Genomic DNA, 23036 nt, shown 5'->3' with positions numbered 1-23036 from the left:
TATAAATAAGTATATTGGTCCAATATATTCCCCATTCGACTGGATTTTCAAAACGACATTCGAAAATTTCCTTCCTAGTTCCTACACGGCAATCCTCCATTTTTTCCATTTTCATTATAGGCTATTTTTCACGAACGATCCTAGAGGTGAATTATTTACGTCACAGCAAACTGAAAATTTTCAACTTTATCATTAATATGCATTTTGATAGGTTGAAAATCACACGAGATCATCAGTTTGCTTCAAAATTGTTCCTAAATTTCCTAATCACGCCGTTAGAATACATTTGTTCTGATAATTTCACGAAGGTATGACCATTCTTCCACCCGGTCGGACCGGACCGACGCTAAAATGCGACTCGATCTCCCTTATCCGCCGGCAGCGCCCTCTTTACCAAAGTGACTTTCCTTAGTTTTCTTTATTTGTCATGAGTTATGGCGAAAGCGCAACAAGTGTTTTAGTTTTCCTGGTTTAAAATGAACATGTGGTAATCCGAACGTTATGAAACTGCAATTTGTAAATATTTAGTAGCTTAGTGGACAATTACAATCGGAATTCATGTCGCGATCGTCTGTTCCGCGGCCTAAAAACTAGTACGAAAAAGTGATATCTTTCAGGGCTTGGTGTATACGTCCTGCAGATGCTTCTGAAGAAATTCCGAAAGGAATACAATGAAGAAGAAGCCCGAGCAGTATACAAGAACAGGTAAAACTAACGTTACATTGAGAAATTTCTTGAATAATCTAAAAGAAAATGATTTGCATTTTGAAAATAAACAGATCACCCAGTGCGTTTTTTTGGGTATTTTAAGACTGAAACCAGTGCCTAGTATATTTTCCAGCGATAGTACCTCCTCGACAGTCGTCGAAACTAAGCCGAGGAGGTTCAGAAACAATAATAGTAATAAGGAAGCCAATAAGAACGTGCCCAGAAAGAAAGACATAAACAAAGTTATCAGTGGGAAGGTTCGAAAGAAGAACCCCGACAAAATCAAAGCTTCCGTCAAGAAAGTGCCTGCAAACAAACCGATTATCAAAGTGAAATTTGATATGAAGAAGAAAACCCTTGCGAATGAACTGAACACGCCAAAAAGTGACCTTACACAAGAAAACGTTTCTTCTAAACCACAGACATTCAACCCTGTAGAAAATCTGTTCAATAAGTTGAAACAACAGATTGAGCACTGCCAACCTGGCCCTTCGGGGCTTTCTAGAAAAGACTGCGTTGAAACTACTGAACAGACTTCTGTTTGTAAGCTAAAGTCCAAAAAACCTAATAAAAAGCTAGGTAAAAAAAAGTCAATCATTCATGAACGCCTAGCTATGCCTCTTCTCCCGATCAGCCACAATCCAGTCAGTTTTAGTGACTGTGGCGATCTCAGTTCCTCATGTTCTTCCTCTATGGGGCAAGGTATATCGGATGGAACACCTGATGAACCATTTACAAGCCAGCAAGTGCTTAAAGCTCTCAAGCCGAAGGAAAGGACATCTCCCCGTAATAAAGCTGTCTCCGCATACGAAGAAGTGCTTTTGATAAATGATGAACCTGTTATTGACCTTTCAGAACAAGAACCCAGTGTAACGAATGAATTTTGTGCAAATCCTGATAACTTAGCTGTGTCATCTCCAGTAAAAGATGATGTGATTGTCATAGACGAGTCAAGGGGTCCCAGATCTAAGAAAACGAAAGATAAGTCTGTAAGTTCCATACCAATCCTTTGTTCGTCAACATCTAGTGATCCTAGTAACCAGGAGGTCATAGACGTGGAAAAAGTTGACGAAAAATCGAGCAGAACTCTTTCAAAGACACATGAAAATATGACGGAATCAAGCCCAGAAGGTCCCAATACGGAGAAACCGAGACGCAGACGTAGACTGATGCCAACTGCTATTCCGTCCATTTTCTTCAACACTCCGATGCTGCTGAGAAGTGAGCTGGCCCAGAAAAAACCAGCTGGCATCGAAAAGAAACCTGTGGTCAGGGGTTCATCGAGAATGCTACGTTCCGAGCCACAGAAAGTGAAGAACGATCCTGAAGAGCCTAGTAAGATAAGCAAATCACCTACTAAGAACTATGAACAGAGTGATAATTTAATATACGAAGTGGTAAAGTCAGGAACACAACTAAGCAAGATTTCAGAGTCTTCTAGTAGTGGTGGCAATGATGTTATATGCTTGGATGATACCCCACCCAAAGTGGAACCACTTATAATAAAGCTGAAGGTTTCTCAACAGAAAAAGCTTGAAACAAACAGTCCTGATGATTTATCCAAGGAGAAGCGTAACAGCTCTGAGAAGCTGGCTGCGAAACCACAGATGGAAGAAACAAGAATGAAAAATGTACAAGATGTAACAACTGTACTTACTTCAAAACTGAGACGTACCGCAATCCAGCAAAAGAATGGTCCACCGTCAGAAGAGTTCAGACCAGCTTTTGAATCACCGCCTCAAAAAACTCCTTCCATCGAGAAAAGTGGTGCTGAATTAGTTGAGAAGAATGAGAGTTTGCGAAAAAGCCCCTCTAAAGTGCCATCACCTAAAAAGGCAGCTACAAAACCTCAAAAGAACATCCAGATACGCTTAGACCTGGAAAAGAAAGATGAAAATGAAATATCCACCAAAAATTTGGAGCACGAAAAAGAAGAGGGCGCTATTAAAATGATTTCTTTCAAGAAATCAGCAGAAAAACTTTCTGCAAAACTGGGAGAAGTGGATTTAATCCAGGAGGAGGAACAGCAGACACCCGAGAAAATTATATCACACAAACTGCTCAGATCTGAGAGCCTTTCTGTAAAATCCAACCAAGAAGTTATAAACATTGTTGAATCAGATGTGATTATGATACCAGATGAAACTTCAAACGTTTCTACATCACATAATATAACTGAAGATCCAATTTTAGAAGATTCTGAGCCTTCAAGTTCCAAAGTGCTCCACAAGGATCCAAATCTAAAGGAAAAATCACCTGAAATAATTGATCTTTGTTCGATGGAGGAGCCCAAAAAAACTGCAGAGCTGCCTAAACTAATTAAAATACATAGTGACCTGAAATTGAAGAAGTTTGTAACCAAAAATGCTTCTGCGACCAGAGACAAGGCCAAAGATAACACGAAAAATACAAGTGCAAAAGACATTAACAAAAATGTGTCTCAGAAAGATAAACCAAATTTGAATATTTTTGGGAGAGATAGCAGAAAAAGGGTGACCCAAGGAGATAAATTTGTAGCTGTTATAGAAGAAAATATGGTACAATCAAATGTGGTTGGGTCTGAAACCGATGTGCTCCCTAAACAAGCAGGAATCTCAGAAAAAGTTGAGCTAGTTGAATTGGAAACTGTTGATTTGTCTTCTGAAAATATTCCCGAGAAGAAAGAACTGAGAAGGAGCCTTAGATCAGAAATGATTCAACAGAAATCTGTTACAACTACTGGAACCCAAAATATAAAACCCTCTGTTGGTCAAGGTTCAGAAAAAAGTAGTACATCTTCTTTAGAAGTTGGTAAATTGAAATCAGAAGAAATATCTATTCCTGATTCTGATAATGGAGCAAAAGCTGCTCTGCCTGAGCAAAAATTAGTAAAGGATTTGGAACTATCTGCATTGCCACAAAGACTCTTGAGATCAGACAAAAGCCAACATATTCTAACTGATGCAAAAATCAGTCCACTCAAATTAGATCTACCTAAAAAAGCTACTAAGATAGATCTGTCTAGGAATATCACAGATGGTACATGTAAAGTTTCCCCTAAGGTTGACAACTTAAGAAGCCCCTCACAGAAAAAGCAAGGGAATCTGGACAAAATAACAATGGAGAGTTCAAAAAAGGTGAAGCAACCAAGAGAATCTACCACAAGAACATTGAGATCGAGCACAATTGAGCCTGATCTGACACCTGTGAAAGTTAAAGTCGAAAAATCCGTTCCCCTAACACACGACAAACCAAAAAACATTGAAAACTCTCCAGCAGAAGGTGTATCAACAATGAGATCACTCAGATCACAAAAAGTAGTTGCAAGTGTTCTCTCAGAGAAAAAGAAGAAAAACCAGATGAAAACTACTGCCAAAAATAAACCTGTGTCGACAACTATTCCTCCTAGAGGTAATATTGCAAGACAGAGCAAGAAGGTCAAGGTTCTCCAGGTGAAAACGAAGAATATAAAGGGTATAGACAGGAAGAACAAAGTATCTACTAAGATCACTCAGCAAAAAATATCTCAGTCTCTAAAGCGACTCCGACAAAGAGCGGTTACTACCTTATCGAAAAATAAATCTGCAGCGGAAAGAAACCGGAAGGATAAGCTTCAAAAACAAGCTGTGGTTGAGAAGAAAAAATCTAGAAAATCGATTGACTGGAGAAATAATCAACTCATAGAAAATATAATCCAGGAAATTAGAAATACAATTTTCCTTGATAAAGAATGTCAAAGACAAGATAAAGGTAATCTTTCATCAGATGAAAATAGTCCGAAGGAAAACGTGGTTCCAGCAAACAAGAAAGCAATGAAATCCAATAAATCTCTCAACAAGAAAAAGAGGGCAAGAAGGCTGTCTTTGCAAGAAATAAAAAACGATAAGAATACAAAAGCAAACATCCAGAAGAGTAACGTTAAAAATAAGCAGAGCAATAAGATTAAGCAACTGAATAACAAAAATAACACCAAAAAGGTTGTACCAGATAAGTCGAAACAACCAAAGAAAGAATCAGTACCATGCAGAGTTCTTAATCAAACTTCTGGAGGTCAGAATTCAGATATTATTAAGTTTGAAATTGTTGGGAATGACCAGAAGACTAGCAACCAATTGAAAAGGAAGAGCCAAGATTCAAAGCAGGAAACAGTTGTTAAAAGGCAATATAAAAAGAGAAATGTTGGAAAGAAAGAAGAGGATGTAGCTGAGGAGACCGTTGAAAAAACTGATGGCAAAAAAGGAGCTGTGAAGAAAAAGTATACAAAAAGAGGTGTTAATAAAGCAATAGATGAAGTACCGCAGATCCAGAGTATCACTGCTAAAGACTGCAGACTTGCAGGAGAAAATGTGCAAAAGATAAAACAAGATAGAGGAGTGTCTAGCAAAGGTGAATCTAGTAAAAACAAGACTCCAGAAGTAAGGAACAAGAGAACTGTTCAAACATTCAGTAGCAAAGAAACCAATCAACAGATAGAACTGGCTGAAAACGATTTGAAAGAGGAGGAGAAGGGTGATCTGCTGAAAAGGAAGAACGAAGATTCAAACCAGGAAACAGTTGTCAAAAGACAATATAAAAAGAGAAATTCTGGAAAGAAGGCAGATATGGACAGTACTGCCAAGTCTGCTGAAACAACTCATGGTCCTAAAGAAACTGTTAAGAGAAAGTATGCGAAAAGGGATCTTGGTAAATCAATGGAACAGCCACAGATCGAGAATGTCACTGCTGGAGTTTTGAAAATTCCAGAAGATAATGAGCTGGAACTGAAAGAAGAATCAGAATCTAGTAAAGATTCAAATGAAGCCGCTAAAGAACAGCGTCCAGAAGTAACGAGCAAGGCGACTGTTCAAGTATCCAGTGTTATCCACCTGGTAGATAGCTACTTAGAAGAAATCGTTGTGGATGAGGAGAAGACTGAAGATATTCTGAAAAGCAATAACGAAGATTTGGAACAAAAACCAGACAAAGAAACTGTAAAGAGGACATTCAGAAAGAGAACATTAGTCAAACCAACGAATGAGAAAATCCGAAATTCAAAAGTTGCTGAAAGGAATGAATCAGATAATTCAGAACCAGATGAAGAATCAAACAAAGCTTCCAAAGAGCAGAATGATTTAGCATCAATGAGCAACGAATCTGTTGAAATATCCAGGAGCAAAGAATCCTATCAGCTGGTAGATAGTTACTTGAAAGGCATTGCTACAGATGGAACTAATGATAACCTTCTGGAAATGAAGAACGAAAATTCAGAACAGGTTGCAGTAGCAAAAAGGCAATACAAGAATGTGAAGTCTAAAGAAATAGAGTCCAGAGTTGATACTGTGAAAAGAAGGCTTATCGAACTAGTAGAAGAACCACAGCCTGATGGGGATGTGGTACTGAAGAAGGAATTGCTAGCATCAACAACTAGCAGAAATACTGAGAGTTTCAATAGCAATAGCAAAGAGACTTGCCAGGTGGTTGGCGGATCCTCGAGCGAGACTGTTGAGGAGGAAATGAACGGCCCATCAAAGAGAAAGACCAATGTAAAAAAAGAGCTGGCAGAGATGGACAGTGCTGCAAAACCTGTTGAAAGGAGACAATACAAGAAAAGAGGTGCCTCAGCAGATGATCCCATAGAGCAAAGCGCTTCCACGTCCAAAGACGATAAAAACAACAAAGCTCAAACCATTTATCGCATTGCCTACCTTGTGAACCAAATGCTCAAAGGAGGAAACCCAGACCAAGCTATGTTGGAAGACGCCCAAGCCGAGACGGAGAGGCTGTACCAAGATGAAGAAACCCCCCGAATATTGGACGACCTTATGGAGGAGATATCTGCGGAAAATGACCAGAAGAACTTTGCAAGTTCAGAGCGTCAAGTCGGTTCTTCCGACAAACCCGATGTAACAGTGTTCGACTTTGACGAGTCTGAACCGGAGCCCGATTTGGGTCCTTTGCGTCCCAAAGCGACCCCAGAGAAGCCTCCCTCTGCCCCTGAGAATAAGCTTACCAAGCAGCAGAAAGTTATCACCGACGCTGATCCCAAAGAGGTGAAGAAGATGTGGTCCAGGATTGAAAAGCCGCCTCCTGTGGCGTCAAAGCCTCCTCCCGCTCCCAAAAGCAAACCCAAGCGATCCCTGGAACCCCCCTCAACCCCCATGAAACCTCCTTCATCTCCCACGAAGCTCGCTTCCTCTCCAACCAAGTCCTCCTCTCCGATGAAACAGCCTACGATCATCGAAATGTTCAACAAGGTGCGGCTCAAGACTGATCAAGCAGGCAGTTCGAGTGAAGCTGCCTCCGAAACCGCCCCCAGCAATATGCCGCCCCCCGCCTCGGAGAGGCCCAACTGCAAGGATGAGTTTGTGGAAGACGACGACAGCGATTGCGAGAGCAGGGCAGAATGGATCCCCGAGGAGTACGCAGAGTACAAAATGAAGTATTCGAGGCAGAAGATGATGCAGTACAAACCGATTTACAAGTGCAAGGTTTGCTTGAAGGTGATGCCGACTTACTACAAGCTGATGAAGCACAGGAAGGAGCACGAGCTGACGGAGAATCCATATGTTTGTCCGCAGTGTGAAGCAAACTTTTCTAACGTCGAGGATTTTTCGGCGCATTTGAGAATTCACAAGGGTGAGTGCTGTTTTTGTTAATTGTTATCTCTATTATTGACTGGAAGTAATATGTATTCTAAAAACACTTTATTGTGTGAATTTCACTAGACAGTTTTACAAAAACGCAACACGTGTTTCGCCATACAATGGCTTCCTCGGGCGTGTCTTAATAACTAATGTCCTATACCTATCTCTATCTGTTTTCGAGATAAAAAATAAAGTGTGCTAAATATGGTCCAAAACATAGCCTTAATTGAAATTAAGTACATCAGTACTCTCAATTCATGAAAAGTTGATATTTTGATGATAGTTTAGACAAACTCGAAATATTCAAATAACACCAAGAAATCGACTCCATATCATACAGGGCGTGCTAAAATTACTATTATTTCCATTGTGCATAAAAGTAGTCAAAAGTTCATTTTTTCAAATGAAACCCCCTGTATATTATTCGGTAAATTTAAAGATGGTGAAAAATGCTTCAAGATGATGTATCATGTCCCTATACCTAAATCGTCAAGTTTTCTCAATAAAGTCGCTTCTTCTAGAAACATTATTTTTTTTTAGAATTTGGATTTAGGTAGCAGTGGAATTATCAAGGTTAAAGCAGTTCGGTTACTTTTATAAGTAATTTACAAAGAGTTATTGACGGTGTTTCGAATCATCTTCCAAAATGAATGCAAATATCGAGTATTCAAACGAAGTTCTTATGAAATTATTTATTATACACATGAACAAAGTGATCAAATCATTGTCAGAACGTGTAAAAAATGCAACCAAATGTATCCTGAATTAACCCCAATGAACGAGAGGAAGTTTGTAAGGTTACAAAATAATTTCCTTAACTATGGCTCAAAGTTTCCAGGGAACAACTGTACCAAAAATCAGTCATTTCTAGGTAAAAAATAAGATTTTGTGGGCTAAAACATGTGAAAGTACAGACAATAACAGAATAGGATGATTCAAAATAACAAAATTGTAAACAAAATATCACATTTTCACAATAAATGCTGAAAAAAATGTTGTCCATTACATTCTAAACACTTTAAAATGTTGTTTTGTACGCGACTTGTGGTTGCTTTTTCAATTTCCTGGGGATCCAGATCTTCAATACTCCGCACTATTCGCCGTCGCAATTCTTCTTTGGTAGGCACTGGAGTACTGTATACCCTTTCTTTTAAAACACCTCATAAAAAAAGTCAAGTGGCGTGAGATCCGGTGATCTCGGTGGCCAATCCCACGGCCCTAAACGCCTAAACCAACGATCGTTGAAGAGTTCGTCAAGTTTCCTGGAAACTTCCTGGGTGGAATGAGCTGGCGCTCCGTCCAGTTGAAACCACGAATTCCTATATTCCTGTAAAGGCAAATTTTCAAGAAAATCGGTTACAGTCGTCCTTAATATTTGGAGATATCTCTCTGCATTCAGTGTGTCTTCATAAATAAAAAAGCTAATTTTTTTTGTTCTTCAGAATACAGAAAACATTCAGGTCAAATTTTTCTTGAAAACCCATTTCTTTTGTAACATGAGGATTATGATCAGCCCAAAAATGTTTATTCCTTCTATTGAAAATACCATCCCTCGTAAATTTTGATTCGTCGCTCCAAATTATTTTTGTTAAAAATTTCAGATCTTCCTGTGTATGAATCAAAAGGGATTCACAAAAATGCATTCTACGTTCGAAGTCTTCTGCTTTTAGAGCTTGAACTTTGGTAAATTTATACGGATGCATTCCGTGATTTTTCAAAATTCGTTGTACTGAAGCATGTGATACACCTAAATCTTTTTCTGCACTGAATGGAAGATTCTGGATATGCATAAAAATATGCCAAAACGTTAACAGTATTGTCCTCAAATGAAGTAACAGGTTTTGGTAATGTTGAAGGCGCTTTTAACATGGAGCCATAGTTAAGGAAATTATTTTGTAATCTTACAAACTTCCTCTCGTTCATTGGTGTTAATTCAGGATACATTTGGTTGAATTTTCTACAACTTTGTCCAAACTATCATCAAAATATAAACTTTTCATGAATTGAGAGTACTGATGTACTTAATTTCAATTAAGGCTATGTTTTGGACCATATTTAGCACAATTTATTTTTTATCTCGAAAACAGATAGAGATAGGTATAGGACATTATTAACAAAAAAGTATTAAAATACTAGAGCGATTCCAAAAATGTATTAATATACGGGGTGTTCCACTTAAAAAAATTGGAATGTTTGACTTCGATTTTTATCCCATGAAAAGGGTCGTAGTTTTAAGTAGGCCATAAAGTTTGGGTCAGTATTACACTTCATGTGTAACTTAGTATCCTTCGAAGATTATTAGTAAAAAATTACCATGCTAACATTTCTGAGGTCCTGGAATTCAGGTACAGGGAGCTATTATAAACGGCGAGTTGAGTCATTTGATTTTATGGCGGAAGAGTGTTGGTTTGGCCACCACACGAAGACGGTTTGATAATCTATATCGCTTTTGGTGTAACCTTCTAGACGAAAATTCTATTGAACAAAAGATATATGAAAGATTTTTGCTATTAGAAGCTGAAACTGAAAAAAAAACATTGAAATTGTCCCAATGTAAAAAATATGGTGAATGCGCCAGTTGTGCATCTAACTTCGCCAAATTAGTTATACGACGAAATTACTAATGAGTGATTTTTTTTGCAAGATCACGCGTGAATCATGTCTTGTGTCATTGTCAAACTTGTTCAGTTTGGTCTATAATTTAACCATGAATGAACAACGCTTGCAAATTATTGACTTTTATTATCAAAATTCATGCTCGGTGAAGAAAGTGCATCGTGCACCTCTTCTAATTTATTGGCAGTTTCGTCGGCCTACTGAGGGAGCTATTCGGAAGCTTGTGTCTAAATTTCGAACCCAGTTTACATTATTGGACATTTAACCACCAACACGCATACGTAGAGTTAGGACCGAAGAAAATATTGCGGCTGTATCCGTCAGTGTTCGTGATGACCGTGAAATGTCGATTCGCCGCCGTTCGCAGCAATTGGGTCTCTGTTACTCCGCTACGTGGAAAATTTTGCGAAAGGATTTGGGTGTAGAACCTTATAAGATACAGGTGTTGCAAGAATTGAAGCCACACGACCTCCCACAACGTCTAGCATTTGGTGAATGGGCGCTGGCACGTGTGACTTAACGCCTTTGGATCATTTCTTGTGGAGTCATGTTAAGGCTCACAACTACAGGAATAAACTAGCAACGACTGGCGCTCTGGAAGACAATATTGACGCATTTATACGTGAAATACCGGTCGATATGTTAGAGAGAGTGTGCCAAAATTGGACCTTGGGCATGGGCTATCTAAAGCGGAGCCGCGGACAACATTTGCATGAAATCATCTTCAAACATTAAATTATATCGATCGCTCTATTGATTCCAATAAAACTTTCATCAGTTTTTTTCAAATTTTTTGTGTTGTTTTGAAAATCAATTATAGAGGTATAGAACTTTGAGTTGGCAGCACTTTTTTAACCGGCGGCCATTTTGTCAGCTGTCAAGTTAGTTTGGTTTGGCATTTCAACTTGAATAGACTGACACCTGAATAACGTTTCAAAATTGTGAAAATTAATTTTGAAAACCATGGTTCTGTTCGAAATACGTATCGTCCATTTTACAGTTAACACAATCGTCCATCAGAGCAATTAACTCGATTAATTATGGAACGTTTTTGCACCACGTTTACTTCAAATGATATACGCATCCACAGAGACGTCGTACAAGACCCGAATCAGTCTATCCGCCATCGTGTACAGGAATTGGATGTGTGTACATCCACTTTACGGAAGATTTTGCGGAAAGATCTTGGTTTGCGTGCTTACCAAATCTAACTCGTGCAAGAATTGAAACCTAGCAAGGCCCTAAACAAGATTGCCGTTGATCCCGATTTTCATAAGCGATTTTGTTTAGCGATGAAGCTCACTTCAGTTGGAATGGATACGTCAATAAACAAAGCTGCCGTATTTGGAGTTGTAATAATCCTCAAGTGTATGTTGAGACACCGTATATCCAAAAAATTGACTGTTTGGTGTGCTTTATTGGCTGGTGGAATCATTGGTCCGTACTTCTTTAAAAACTATGCAGTTCAGAACGTTAGTCAATGCTAACCGCTATAGAGCCATGATTACTGACTTTTACGTTCATCAATTGAACAACCTTGATGTGCAGTAGATGTGATTTCAACGAAACTGCGCAACTTGTCACACAGCTCGTGCCATAATTGAAGGAAACGTTTGGTAACCGAATAGTTTCACGTGTCGAACTCGTGAATTGGCCTCCAAGATCGTGCGATTTAACGCCGCTAGACTATTTTCTGTGGGGATATGTGAAGTCGGTTGTCTACGCCGATAAGCCCGGAATGATTGACCACTTGGAGGACAACATTCGTCGCGTTATTGCCGATATACGGCCACAAATGTTGGAAAGAGTCATCGAAAATTAGGATTAAATCATAATGCCAGAAGAGTATCTTTCTAATGAAGTAAATTTCATGTCAATTTAAAAAATCATCTTTGTTTAATTCCATTTCAAAGTTCTATATTTATCATCCAATAAGAAGACGTTATAATTTCTTATGAGTGTACTTTGTCTCTTAACGGTCATGCTAATCGGCAAAATTGCCACTGCTGGTCAACGGAAAATTCTCACTAGATGAGAGAACATACGCAATACCCTCAAAAGGATAATGTTTGGCCTGGAATTGTAGGAAACCATATCGTTGGTCCCTTTTTCATTGAGGACAACTTGAATGGCGATAATTATTTGGCACTATTTCAAAATGTTGTCATTCCAAGTTTAGCAAATTTATATCCTGATCCAGGAAACCCTCAAGTGTCAGTGAATACGATATGGTTTCAGCAGGATGGAGCACCACCACATTACCAAGTTAATGTCCGGCAATACAACATTTCCCAATCGGTGGATAGAGAGGTGAGGATCGATTGAATGGCCAGCGCGATCACCTGATCTTTCATCATTAGATTTATTTTTATGGGGATATGTGAAGAGCAAGGTGTACAAAACTAAACCTTCAGATTTGAATGACTCAAAAGAACGAATAACGCTTGCGTTCAGGTCGGTCACACCTGATATGTTAAATAATGTTAGACGACAGTCTTATTTGAGATTAGGATGAATAACTTTTTTCGAGATCAATTGCCCTAACACCAAACTGATATTTTTGCTCCCGACCTTTCTGTGTTTTCGGGGATTTACGAAATCAGTTGTCAAGATTGCAACAGCAAATACATCGGCCAGAGCCGACGAGCGATCAAAACCCGCTTCAAGGAGCATTGTGCACACATGAAATACGGAAGGATAGAAAAATCCAGTGTCGCCCAACATGCTCTAGACAAGGACCACAGAATTGGTGAAAACAATCTGAAACTGATTAAGCATGTACATGACACCAGGCTACTCGATGCATGTGCCGCTTTTTAATCTTCTGTTAGGAAGAGAATAATTACTAAGAACTTGCAGGTAGTTAATTATCGAGAAATTCCATATTGGACTTCAGGTATACAACCTCAGGTAACAAATTTTAGTATATAAGTATTAACCAGACTAGACTAGGTATCAATTTTCTTCTCCTGAGGATGCTAACTTTGTTAGCATTTATTCCATTTGGCGTTTACACACCGTATATTCAAATAGGAATATTTCTTGTATAAATAATTCCCTGTATAAACCATCGTAGTTCCAAGGAAATAAATGAATATGTATTGTTATTGAAAAGATCAGGATTGCCAGCACTGCAGTTTTGTTCTTCCACTTAACCTTCAAAACCAGTTACGAGAACTGGCAACAAAAACGAAAAAAAAAAAAAAGTTTGAAATCTGGAAATCTCCCTCGTGCGAAGGGAAATGCTAATTTAAGAGCGAGTTGCAAGAATAATGTGGGTTCCACGAATTGTATTTGTAGAAACATCCCGCGATCCTAGCAGAAGGCCTAGTCAACGATACAGATAAGGCTAATAATAGATAGTCACGACCAACATATGCATCCGGTAGAACCAGAGGACCAGCCGAATATTCCGCCTGATACGGGTTTTACACGGTATCGGTATCTTAAAGTTCATATGCACGTATGTGCTGACTTGCTTCGTTTCTGAGTAACGGGATGTCAAAGTTTTACTATTTTTTTACACGCTTTTATTAGCTTCACCTTTATGTATGTATGTTTGTTTGCTTGTAACTCAAAAGCTCGGGAACTGTATTTGACAGAATTATCGACATTATTGCTTGATCTATTCGCGGGCAGATGGCGCTATACATAACCTCCTTGATATAATTCGAGCTAACTTTACATGTATTTCTTCATTTGAAAAAAGTATTTTTTTTTTATTAATTCGTGTGCCTGCTGCCTTATTTGTAGCCCTTTTTTGCGCGCCTGCTGCTTTGGGCTTGGTAGCTGATTCTCAGGCTCCCTCTCCGGAATCGGAAAATATCAATGGTCATTTTTCTAAATAATATAGACTTGTACCCCACTGGATTATTTCATGGCCACCTAGATCTCCAGACTTGAACACTCTTGATTAATTCATGGCCATCTAGATCTCCAGACTTGAACCCTCTTGATTATTTCATTTCAAGGTTCTCATTTTGAGCATCTAATATTTTTGTATAATTTCGACAGGTAATTATGAATTTAAGAACTTGATAAATTTTCAGATATTTCACATAAAATTTTTGAGTTCAAAACTATTTTTTTAGTGTATATTGTCCTATATCACACTTACACTAAGCTCAAACAATCAAAATGGGTGCAATTCCAACAATTTAAGAATTTTGATTTGAAAAAAAGCGGTTATGATTAGAATAACACTCATAAAGAGAAACATCAGTGTGATGACAGATAAATCAGGATATTTTACTCTTGAAAAATAATTTTACGTCCCTCGTATAGAGTAAAAAAGGCGACATTTAATTATGGCATTTTGAGTCCGTACACCAACTTTTACGAAGTATCCTTTTTTTTTCATGAAAAGAATAGATGAACAAAGAAGTTTTTCGTGTGGTGCAGACTTTTCATCGGACACCATATCAACTGTTGCAAAATAAAAAACGCATCATTCAGTATCAATTTTAAAATTCGAAATACCCAGAATGATTTATTCGAGAGTGGCAACCCTGCGAGTTGTCAAAACAAAAACAAAGACCGCCATCTTTGTTTGACGTTGTCCAAGCGTCAAGTCCGTCGGCAACAAGTGTTTTGTTATGGCTATTATCGAATTTCGTCGACCATCGCTCCAGTTATCAACTTGAAATACGCACAATCTCTGAGGCGTTTAACCATGTCTCCGGTTACGAGAAGGAGACGCTGTCAAGATGCCTTGAAAACGACGACGAAGGAGGAACCGACCGATGCGAAAATGTCAACAAAGACGGCGGTGAAAACCACGGCCATCCGGATGAAATCGAAAAGGCTCAAATCTTCCAGGAGAAAAATCAAACCAGTAGCGAGGTGTCGTGAAGAGGATTCTTCGGCTAAGGCGAAAATGAAGTTTGAAGCTGTAACTGTGAAGAGCGAAGACGGAAAGTTTGACGTTATTTGTATTCCCGAGTATCCAGAAATTAAAATCAAGGTAGCTAGACGGGGTGAGTATTCCTTTACTCAAGAGAAGAGGTTATGGAAGGAAATAAAATTGAGTCCTTACTCGAAGATAGAGGTATCAGGCGGTGTGGCCCTGTTTGCTTCTGATGTCTTAGTTGTTTGATATGGTTGCTTTGATGGTTTCATTGTGGATCGCGATGGATGTGGAAAATTAATCTAGAAGTGCTAGAAACGTGACAACGTTAAGGTAACATGAAAGAAAACTATTCTGTGTTGAAACACAGATTTGTTTTAGAATAACCATAGCATTGAGTGTTCATACTTTAATGCACAATTGTTGAATGAATGTGGTTTATAGGAGAGTCTAAAAAATTGACAGAAAAAATTATTCCTTCAAATTTTCTTTGAAAATTAGAATTAATTCCAAATGATTCACAACCTCGTTTCAAATTATTAGTATTTTTGAGACACTTTCACTCAATCATTATGAATATTACTACCTACCAAATTTCTACATGATAATTTCATTACCTAAACTATTTACCTATCTAGAAACAACTCATAAGACTGGAGAATAATGAATAACAATATTTACCTGTGCTATAATTTCACAATTTGGAAATCTGTAGAGGTTAGCAGGAATAAATTAGAATCTAAAAATGGTCCCCTGGTGGTTCCTCAGGGTTCTATATTAGGTCCACTCATTCAAGAACGCTCCAGATCCCAGTTTACTAGTCAATTAATTCAACAACAAGAGGAGACAAAATTTTTGGGTTTGAAGACAACAGAAAATCTCAAATGGAACAAGCATATTGTTACGATTTGTAAAAAGATATCCTTAACATCTTATTATATTCAACAACTACGCTGGAATGTAAATAGGTCGCTCTCTTTAATGTACTACCATGTATACTTTCACTGTAAAAGTCCTATGGTATTATAGCTTGGGGAGCATCTAGTGATTGTTCCAGAATACTCAAAATTCAAAAAAGAACCATAAAGTATATAGTAGAAGTTACTAGAAGGACAAGTTGCAAACTCATCTTCCAAAATCTCAGAATATTGCATGTTACAAGTATATACATTTATGAGATATTAAAATATGTAAAATCGCACATAACCAGTTATAGTAACAATTATAATACTAGAAATTCCGTACAGTTGGAAGTACCAACACATATATTAGTTGTATCTGAATCATGCCCCAGGCTTATGGCCATTAAATTGTAAAATAAACTTCCAAGAACAATAAAAAATCTGGCTCTAAAACAGTATAACTATCAAATCAAAGAGTTGCTCCTGGATAAATCCTATTGTTCTCTCGAAGAATATATGGATGATGACCCTGTACATGTGTAACATTTTAGGAAGATTGAAGATTGTAATAATGATGCTGTTGCATAAATAACAAATTATTTTAGGCTTTGACTATTATATATTATATCATATCTATGTAAATTGTATATTGTGCCTCTAAGTGCACGGAGTTTGTATTTGTACACGTTTCGACATACTCAATGTCATCTATAGATGATCCAACTGAATAAATATTATTATTATTATTATTCAGCAAATTCCTCCTCCCAAATTTAATTCAATAAAGGGAAAAAATTCAACTATATTTGAGCAATTTGAGCAAAAATCCAGAATTTTTACGTCTATTGATTTCTAAACATTCCAAAAGGGTGAGTTTTGAATTTTTCTCTTCCAAATGCAATACGTCATCGTGATTGAACTCGTGCTTTTCTGTCAAAAGATGATTCTCAAATGTTCAATTGGTCGTCCCATTCAAAAAAATATTTCTATGTTCTTTCATTCTTTTGGAAAAAGTTCTTCCAGTTTTCCAATAGAAAATTTTAGACAAGAACCTCAAGTCAACTTGTATACTCCGGATCTATCCGATACTTAAGTTTGATCTTCAGTGTTTTCAATGAATTTACCCCAATTATTATTTGTTGTGTATGTTAAATACAAATCTTTGTTTTTTTAAAAAACGAGCGATATTAGTATGATCACCAAAGTAAATAAGAGTAACATAATGTTCAGTATAATCATTTTTAACGGGATAGACTTGGTTCAGAGCTTGTTTCTACAATTTTTTTGAAGGAATTGAGTATACTAAGCATAAGTGAAATTATATCATATATCATAAATATATATATATCATGAAATTTGGCGTCTTTCCTTCCAGACTGAAACTATCCCTAGTGAAACCTATTTATAAAAAGGGAAATTCTGAACTTATGGAAAACCATCGACCTATAAATATTCTACCAAGTTTTGCCAAATTATTTGAGCTAGCTATGTGTAATAACATTACAAATTTTCTATATAAATGTAATATAATTAGCAATAACCAACACGGATACTTACGAGAGAGAACAACAACTTCATATTGATGAATTCTTGAAATGGAACAAACAAATTGATTATACAGCTAACAAATTGAGCAACATTTCGTATGGACTAAGGGTGGTTCACAAATATCTCAACAAAGAATCGGTAAAAATTTTATATTTCCCCAATTTTGAGTCTGTAGCTAGATATGGAATCATATTTTGGGGAAGCAATAGTAATATAAATAAAATATTTGTAATTCAGAAAAGAGCAATCAGAATGATGAGTAATTTGAAGTATAATCAATCGTGTAGAAATGTCTTCAAGAGTAACGGGATAATGACGATATATGCTCTTTATATTTATGAATGAGTAGAGTAGAGTAGAGTAGAGTTTATTCTCGTGTGACAATTAAAAAAATTTGTATACAGTCGTCAAAAAAATAGTAAAAGGAAAATTTTGTACTTGCAGAAACAAATTTTAAGCTATTTAAAATGTAAAATAAAGTTATATATATATATATATATATATATATATATATATATATATATATATATATATACAAAAATAAACTATGTAAAATAGTAGGAGAACTTAGTTATAATACATTACTGTTACTTAGTCATGTTCCATTAAAGAAGTGTATGAACTCTTCACTTTTATAAAACACATTTTCTTTAAGAAAACTTTTTACCCTTTTAGCAAATTTAACTAGGACTAGTTCCTTCCACTCGTTTGGTATCATATTGTAATATTTAATAGACAGAAATCTGAAAGAGTTGAGATTCTTGGATAAGCGAAAATACGGCACTATAACGGATTTATATCTGGTATTATATTTTTTTTGAACAGTATAACTGGAAATGTTTTTCTTGGCAAAAAGTAAGCATTCATAAATGAATTGATTAGTCACAGTCAATATACCTAGTTTTTTGTTAATGTTTGTATTAAAAAATAGGCATCTGTTTTTTAACAATATTAATCAACATTCCTGTGGAACAAAAAGAAATGATTTTGTGCTTCCTATACATAGGTTAACCATAACAGAAAAAAACCCTCATTACATGTCAATGAAGTTGTAAAATAAATTGCCTAATCGAATCAAAGATTTGAGGAGCATAAAGAAATCTAAGAAAGAAATAATAAATGTAATAGTCGGCATATTTTTGAAATAAAGATTATTATTATTATTATTATCAATAATATCTACCGCAAAACTGTTGTTGACAGCGATATGTTTTATGAAAATCAGATCTCTTTGAAAATTGCTTTCTTGAAGTGAAATATTCAATAGTTTGTGAATTGTGATTTACTGAACGATCAAATAGTATTAAATAACTTCCTGTTACTGTTTTTTTTTTTAATTGATTCATTCTGAAATTCAGGTACACATTTTTAATATTAATTGGGTAGTTAAAACTCAAGTACTTTGAATTGTAAAAATTTATATAAAGCATTGGATATGTAGATTTTAGTTTAGTTAGTATAGACACTCCTGACGAAACAATTGTATAGCAAAACACGTGTTGCGTTTTTGTAAAACTGTTTAGTGAAAATCCCACTATAGCTCCGGAGTAGAAGAAGCAGATTTATCAGATAAGAAGTGTTCAATATCGTAGTACTCTTTTTGGTTAAGAAATTGAAAAAAAAATCTCAAATTTCCTGAAGACCATGAAGTTTTATCAGAAACGACCTCCTCTACCACCCCCTTCAGTTTGGAGCATGCCTCATGAGACGCCCTGAACATAATCAAAAAATAAAATTCTTGTATTCTCCAGATTAATGAATCCTTTGTTTTCCAGGCAAGCACCCGTACACGTGCATCAAATGCAACCTCGGCTTCTTCTCGAAGAAAGCCTACGACGCTCACGCGCCCGTCCACGTCTTGCGCAAGCTCAAACCGCTCGAGAAGAAGTTCCGGTGCGACATCTGCGCCATGGAGTTCAGCAAACTCTGCGACGTCGACCGACACATGCGAGTCCACACCGGCGAGAAACCCTCCGTCTGCAACATCTGCAACAAGGGCTTCCAGCAGGCCCACAACCTCAGCAAGCACCTTCTCACTCACCTCCACATCAAGCCGTTCCAGTGCGAGATCTGCAACAAGGGCTTCGGCAGGGTGGATGTCTTGGCCCGCCACTTGTTAACCCATTCGCTTGACAAGCCCTTCAAGTGCTGGGTCTGCCAGAAGGGCTTCATCAGGCAGTCGCAACTCACCCACCACCACGGCAAGTACCATCCGAGTCAGCCGCTTGTTAAGCCGGAACCTGACGACGATTAGAGCCCTATCGAGGGAGCTGTGTTTGTGCTCTGGGGCTGTTTGGGGTAGGTACGGTTCGAGGTCGATGAGGCTAAGGGGTATGGTTCGCTCTGTAGTTTTTTTCCAGGGATCTCTGTATTTTTCAGGTTTGCCTACAATATTTATGTCTGATGGGGACTGGTTTGGTTCAAAACACTGCTTGAGGTACTTATGATGCACTGTTTGGAACCTTTGGTGTAGTAATTAATATTGCTGGAGTTTTTTCCCAACACCAAATCGTTATTTTTAACACCTTGATACGTGTTTCGATCACCAAGTGATCATCTTCAAGAGGAAGTTTAATCTTCCTCTTGAAGATGATCACTTGGTGATCGAAACATGTGTCGAGGTGTTGAAAATAACGATTTGGTGTTGGGAAAAAACTCTGGTAGTATTCACTGCTTGAGGTGCTAAAAAGGTACTTCTGTTTCCGACGTTATATAACTTACGGATACTCTTTTAGTCAGTTGATCATATCAGATAAGGATTTCCATTGGAGCACAAGTATTTTTCGGATGTTGACCCGAGGAAGCTATTGTATAGCGAAACACATGTTGCGTTTTTGTAAAACTGTTTACTGAATGCCTCGCAATCAATTGTTGTTTGAATATCTCCCAAAATTACTTTAATTGGGAAAACATTTCAATGTTCGCCTTATAGAAATGTTCTTCCCATTTAAAACACTCGTCTATGTTTATTGATTCATTTGGGAAAAGTTCTACCCGTTTGACCAATGTAAAAGTTTTGTTGGGAACCACTTGTCAACCTTCCTGATTCAGTTGACACTAAAGTTTTGCTTTTGTTTTATTTAATCAATTCATTGTTGAATATTTTGTGTTTCATGAGTCGAAGAAACTAGCAATATCTTCATGCTTGTCAAAGAAGGCACATCCTCATTTCTTGAAGTTGGTTCAAACAAGTTGTGGAACATTAAAAATTATGACTGCTTTTTCCAAGAATAAAAACCTTTGAACAGCTTACAAACAAAAAGTAAGTTAGGCAAATCGATTGAAACACAAATACATAACTTCAAAGTCGAACATATTAGGAATATATATTTTTATACATTGGTCATATTGGGTAAACGATTTCCGGAAGAATGAAAGAGCATATAAATAGTTTTTGAATGGGATCAGTTCAACCTTTCCCAAGCATTCAGTTTATTTTTGTAAACGAGCTGTTGCGAAGCGAAACAGTGTTGAAAGCAAGTTCAATTTATTGCGGTACTTTTGAACGTTTTTTCAGGAATCCTCATTTATTTTTGTCATACCAGTAACAAAATTATGGTACCTATGAAATTACTTGAACGGTTCCGAAACATGGTTCAGTTGTAAGTTTTGAACGGAGCTCTTGCATAGATTTTTCACACAATGGGCCCTGTGACGGATCCTTGCGGCACTCTAAATTTGTATTTTGATGCTCTGAAGGTCGGTTGCACTCGATAGTGGATTTATCCTTTGGCTGAATCGACCTCACCTCGTAGAAAAATAAGGTATCCTTTGATTGGCCAGGAAAGGGATTGTTTGGGAGAGTAACCATTGTTCTTTTCCAGCAATGTAGATTTTAGTTTGTTTCTTAAACGAACTAATTTGAAGGTGGCAATGACTTTGTGTGAAATAAGCCAAATGTATTTATTTTATAGACGTGTTGATATTAAAAACGATTCGAAGGTAGACAGTATCTTTGATATGTTATGTACCTCTAATGAATTAGAGAGAAAGAATGTAAGATAATTTATTTATATTGTTGTACAGTTAGATTGCTAGGTATTATAGTTAGTAAATCAACAAATTAGTTTTTGTCACTGTTGAACGATTGGAGGGTTTTATGGACCATTGTCTGGATTTTTGTGGTTAATTTTTATGGAAATGGTTGATGGGAGACACTGGGTCTATTGAAATTACGAGAAGAACTGTTTTGTTGAAGTTTGTTATTATATTTGAAATTTTTGTACTGTTGGATATGTTTTGATTTGATTTTTGGAGATTTTATGAAGGCTTCGAATCACATTTTGACAAATGTCACTGTTTTTCGAGTTTGAAAGCCGTGGATTTTTGGAATTTCTTCCTGACGTTTCGCTGGTGCGAGCGGCTAGCTTCTTCAGAGGTTTAACCATCATGGCTTGCTGTCCGATGACTACCTTTTAGGTGGAACATTAACAATCTTGCTACCTGTTGTCATTCTATTCGTTATTCTCGAATTCCTTAAAATGGGGTTCCATATTCGGTTGAGGTTCACCGCTTCTTCTTTTCTGTTGAAATTCTCCGTGTGTTTGTGGATCTCTATTGCCTCCCGTACCAGTTGGCTATGGTATCCCTGCTTGGGGGCAATTAGTTCTGCGTTTTCAAACAAAATTATGTGGACAGCTGGCTTGGCCTAGTCTGCAGTTCCTTTTATGCTCTTTCAGTCTTGTTCCCATAGATCGTTTGGTGGTTCCGATATATACCTTTTCACAAGTGCACGGTATGCGTGAGTCATCGGTCTGCAAGCCATGATGGTTAAACCTCTGAAGAAGCTAGCCGCTCGCGCCAGCGAAACGTCAGGAAAAAATTCCAATAATCCACGGCTTTCAAACTCGAAAAACAGTGACACTGATTCAAAGTGGTAAAAAAACATAGAAAGTTTCATTTCTCTTTTCTTTATTATTCTATTTTTATGTCCTTTAAAACATGAATTTTTCAGAATTTGTAAAACATTTCGCAGAATTATTTCCTTCTTTTTTTCTCTAGATTTTACTTTTTTTGTGACTCAAAAAAGTGTAACAGAATCAGATTTCAATAAAAGATTTTTCAAGTCAGTTCAAATGACGAATTTAAATAAAAAAATGTATTTTAATCTCCATAAATTATTTGAAGAACTTCTTTATAATGATGAGACCTAGTTTTACAAATTTACTCTATACAGTATGGAATTATTTACCTTTATTAATAATTTTAAGATATATACAGTGTTTAACGTATCTTTATAATTTTTTTATATAAGAGTTTACTTATTATTTTAGTCATATGTTTGATCTGTTATATTTTCAGTAAACAAACTTGACTTCATTGTATATTATTAAAGTTTATATCATGTACAGATACATTTTTTCAAATGTTCGATTGTAATGATTCTTGATTTTCCTTGAATATATTTTTGCGAAAAGTTCTTAGACTTTTATTTCTACAGATGCCGTCATTTTCATGATTGAATTTCATAATTGGCTCTTGAAAATTATTGGAAAAATCGTTCTGATGAAGTAATGATAACTAGTAGGACAATCTATTCCCTGCAAAAAATATACACAAAAATTTTATGGGAATGTTTAAGCGACATCTCTTGCTTGCTAGAATAACACGACTTGTATCTGTTCTAGTTTCCTGTAATTTTTAGGGTTGGGACCACTTCATTAGATTCCTCGTACAGGTTTCTATTATAAGGTTCGCGACATGGCTTTGTCTTCCTGATAGTAGATGGCGATAAACAAGTTTTTTAGAATCTACTTGAATTATCAATAATATGATTATTTTGTGTTTCAAGAATTGATCTCAAAAACTGTATGG

The 23036-nt window shown here is 36.8% G+C and overlaps 1 protein-coding gene across 1 annotated transcript; it reads left to right on the top strand.

The window, feature by feature from the left end:
• The first annotated feature begins 1668 nt into the window (after positions 1 to 1668).
• On the top strand, positions 1669 to 22641 carry LOC111511206 (uncharacterized). The gene is made up of 2 exons (XM_023167218.2): positions 1669 to 7302; positions 18998 to 22641. Exons 1-2 carry the CDS (start codon positions 1818 to 1820, stop codon positions 19474 to 19476), a joined length of 5964 nt encoding a protein of 1987 aa, XP_023022986.2. The 5' UTR covers positions 1669 to 1817; the 3' UTR covers positions 19477 to 22641.
• The last annotated feature ends 395 nt before the right edge of the window (positions 22642 to 23036 follow it).

Source organism: Leptinotarsa decemlineata, unplaced genomic scaffold (assembly GCF_025532065.1).
Source record: "Leptinotarsa decemlineata unplaced genomic scaffold, Ldec_3_MD MMD2_tig00002082_RagTag_RagTag, whole genome shotgun sequence".
NCBI classification, from domain to species: Eukaryota; Metazoa; Arthropoda; class Insecta; order Coleoptera; family Chrysomelidae; genus Leptinotarsa; species Leptinotarsa decemlineata.
Note: the sequence above shows the minus strand (reverse complement) of the source record. Positions and strands in the feature narration are given on the sequence as shown.

Coding starts and splice junctions, on each gene's coding strand:
- LOC111511206 (XM_023167218.2), top strand. CDS start 1,818: ATGACGGAATCAAGCCCAGAAGGTCCCAATACGGAGAAACCGAGACGC. Junction 7,303..18,997: donor GCATTTGAGAATTCACAAGG/GTGAGTGCTGTT, acceptor TTTGTTTTCCAG/GCAAGCACCCGTACACGTGC.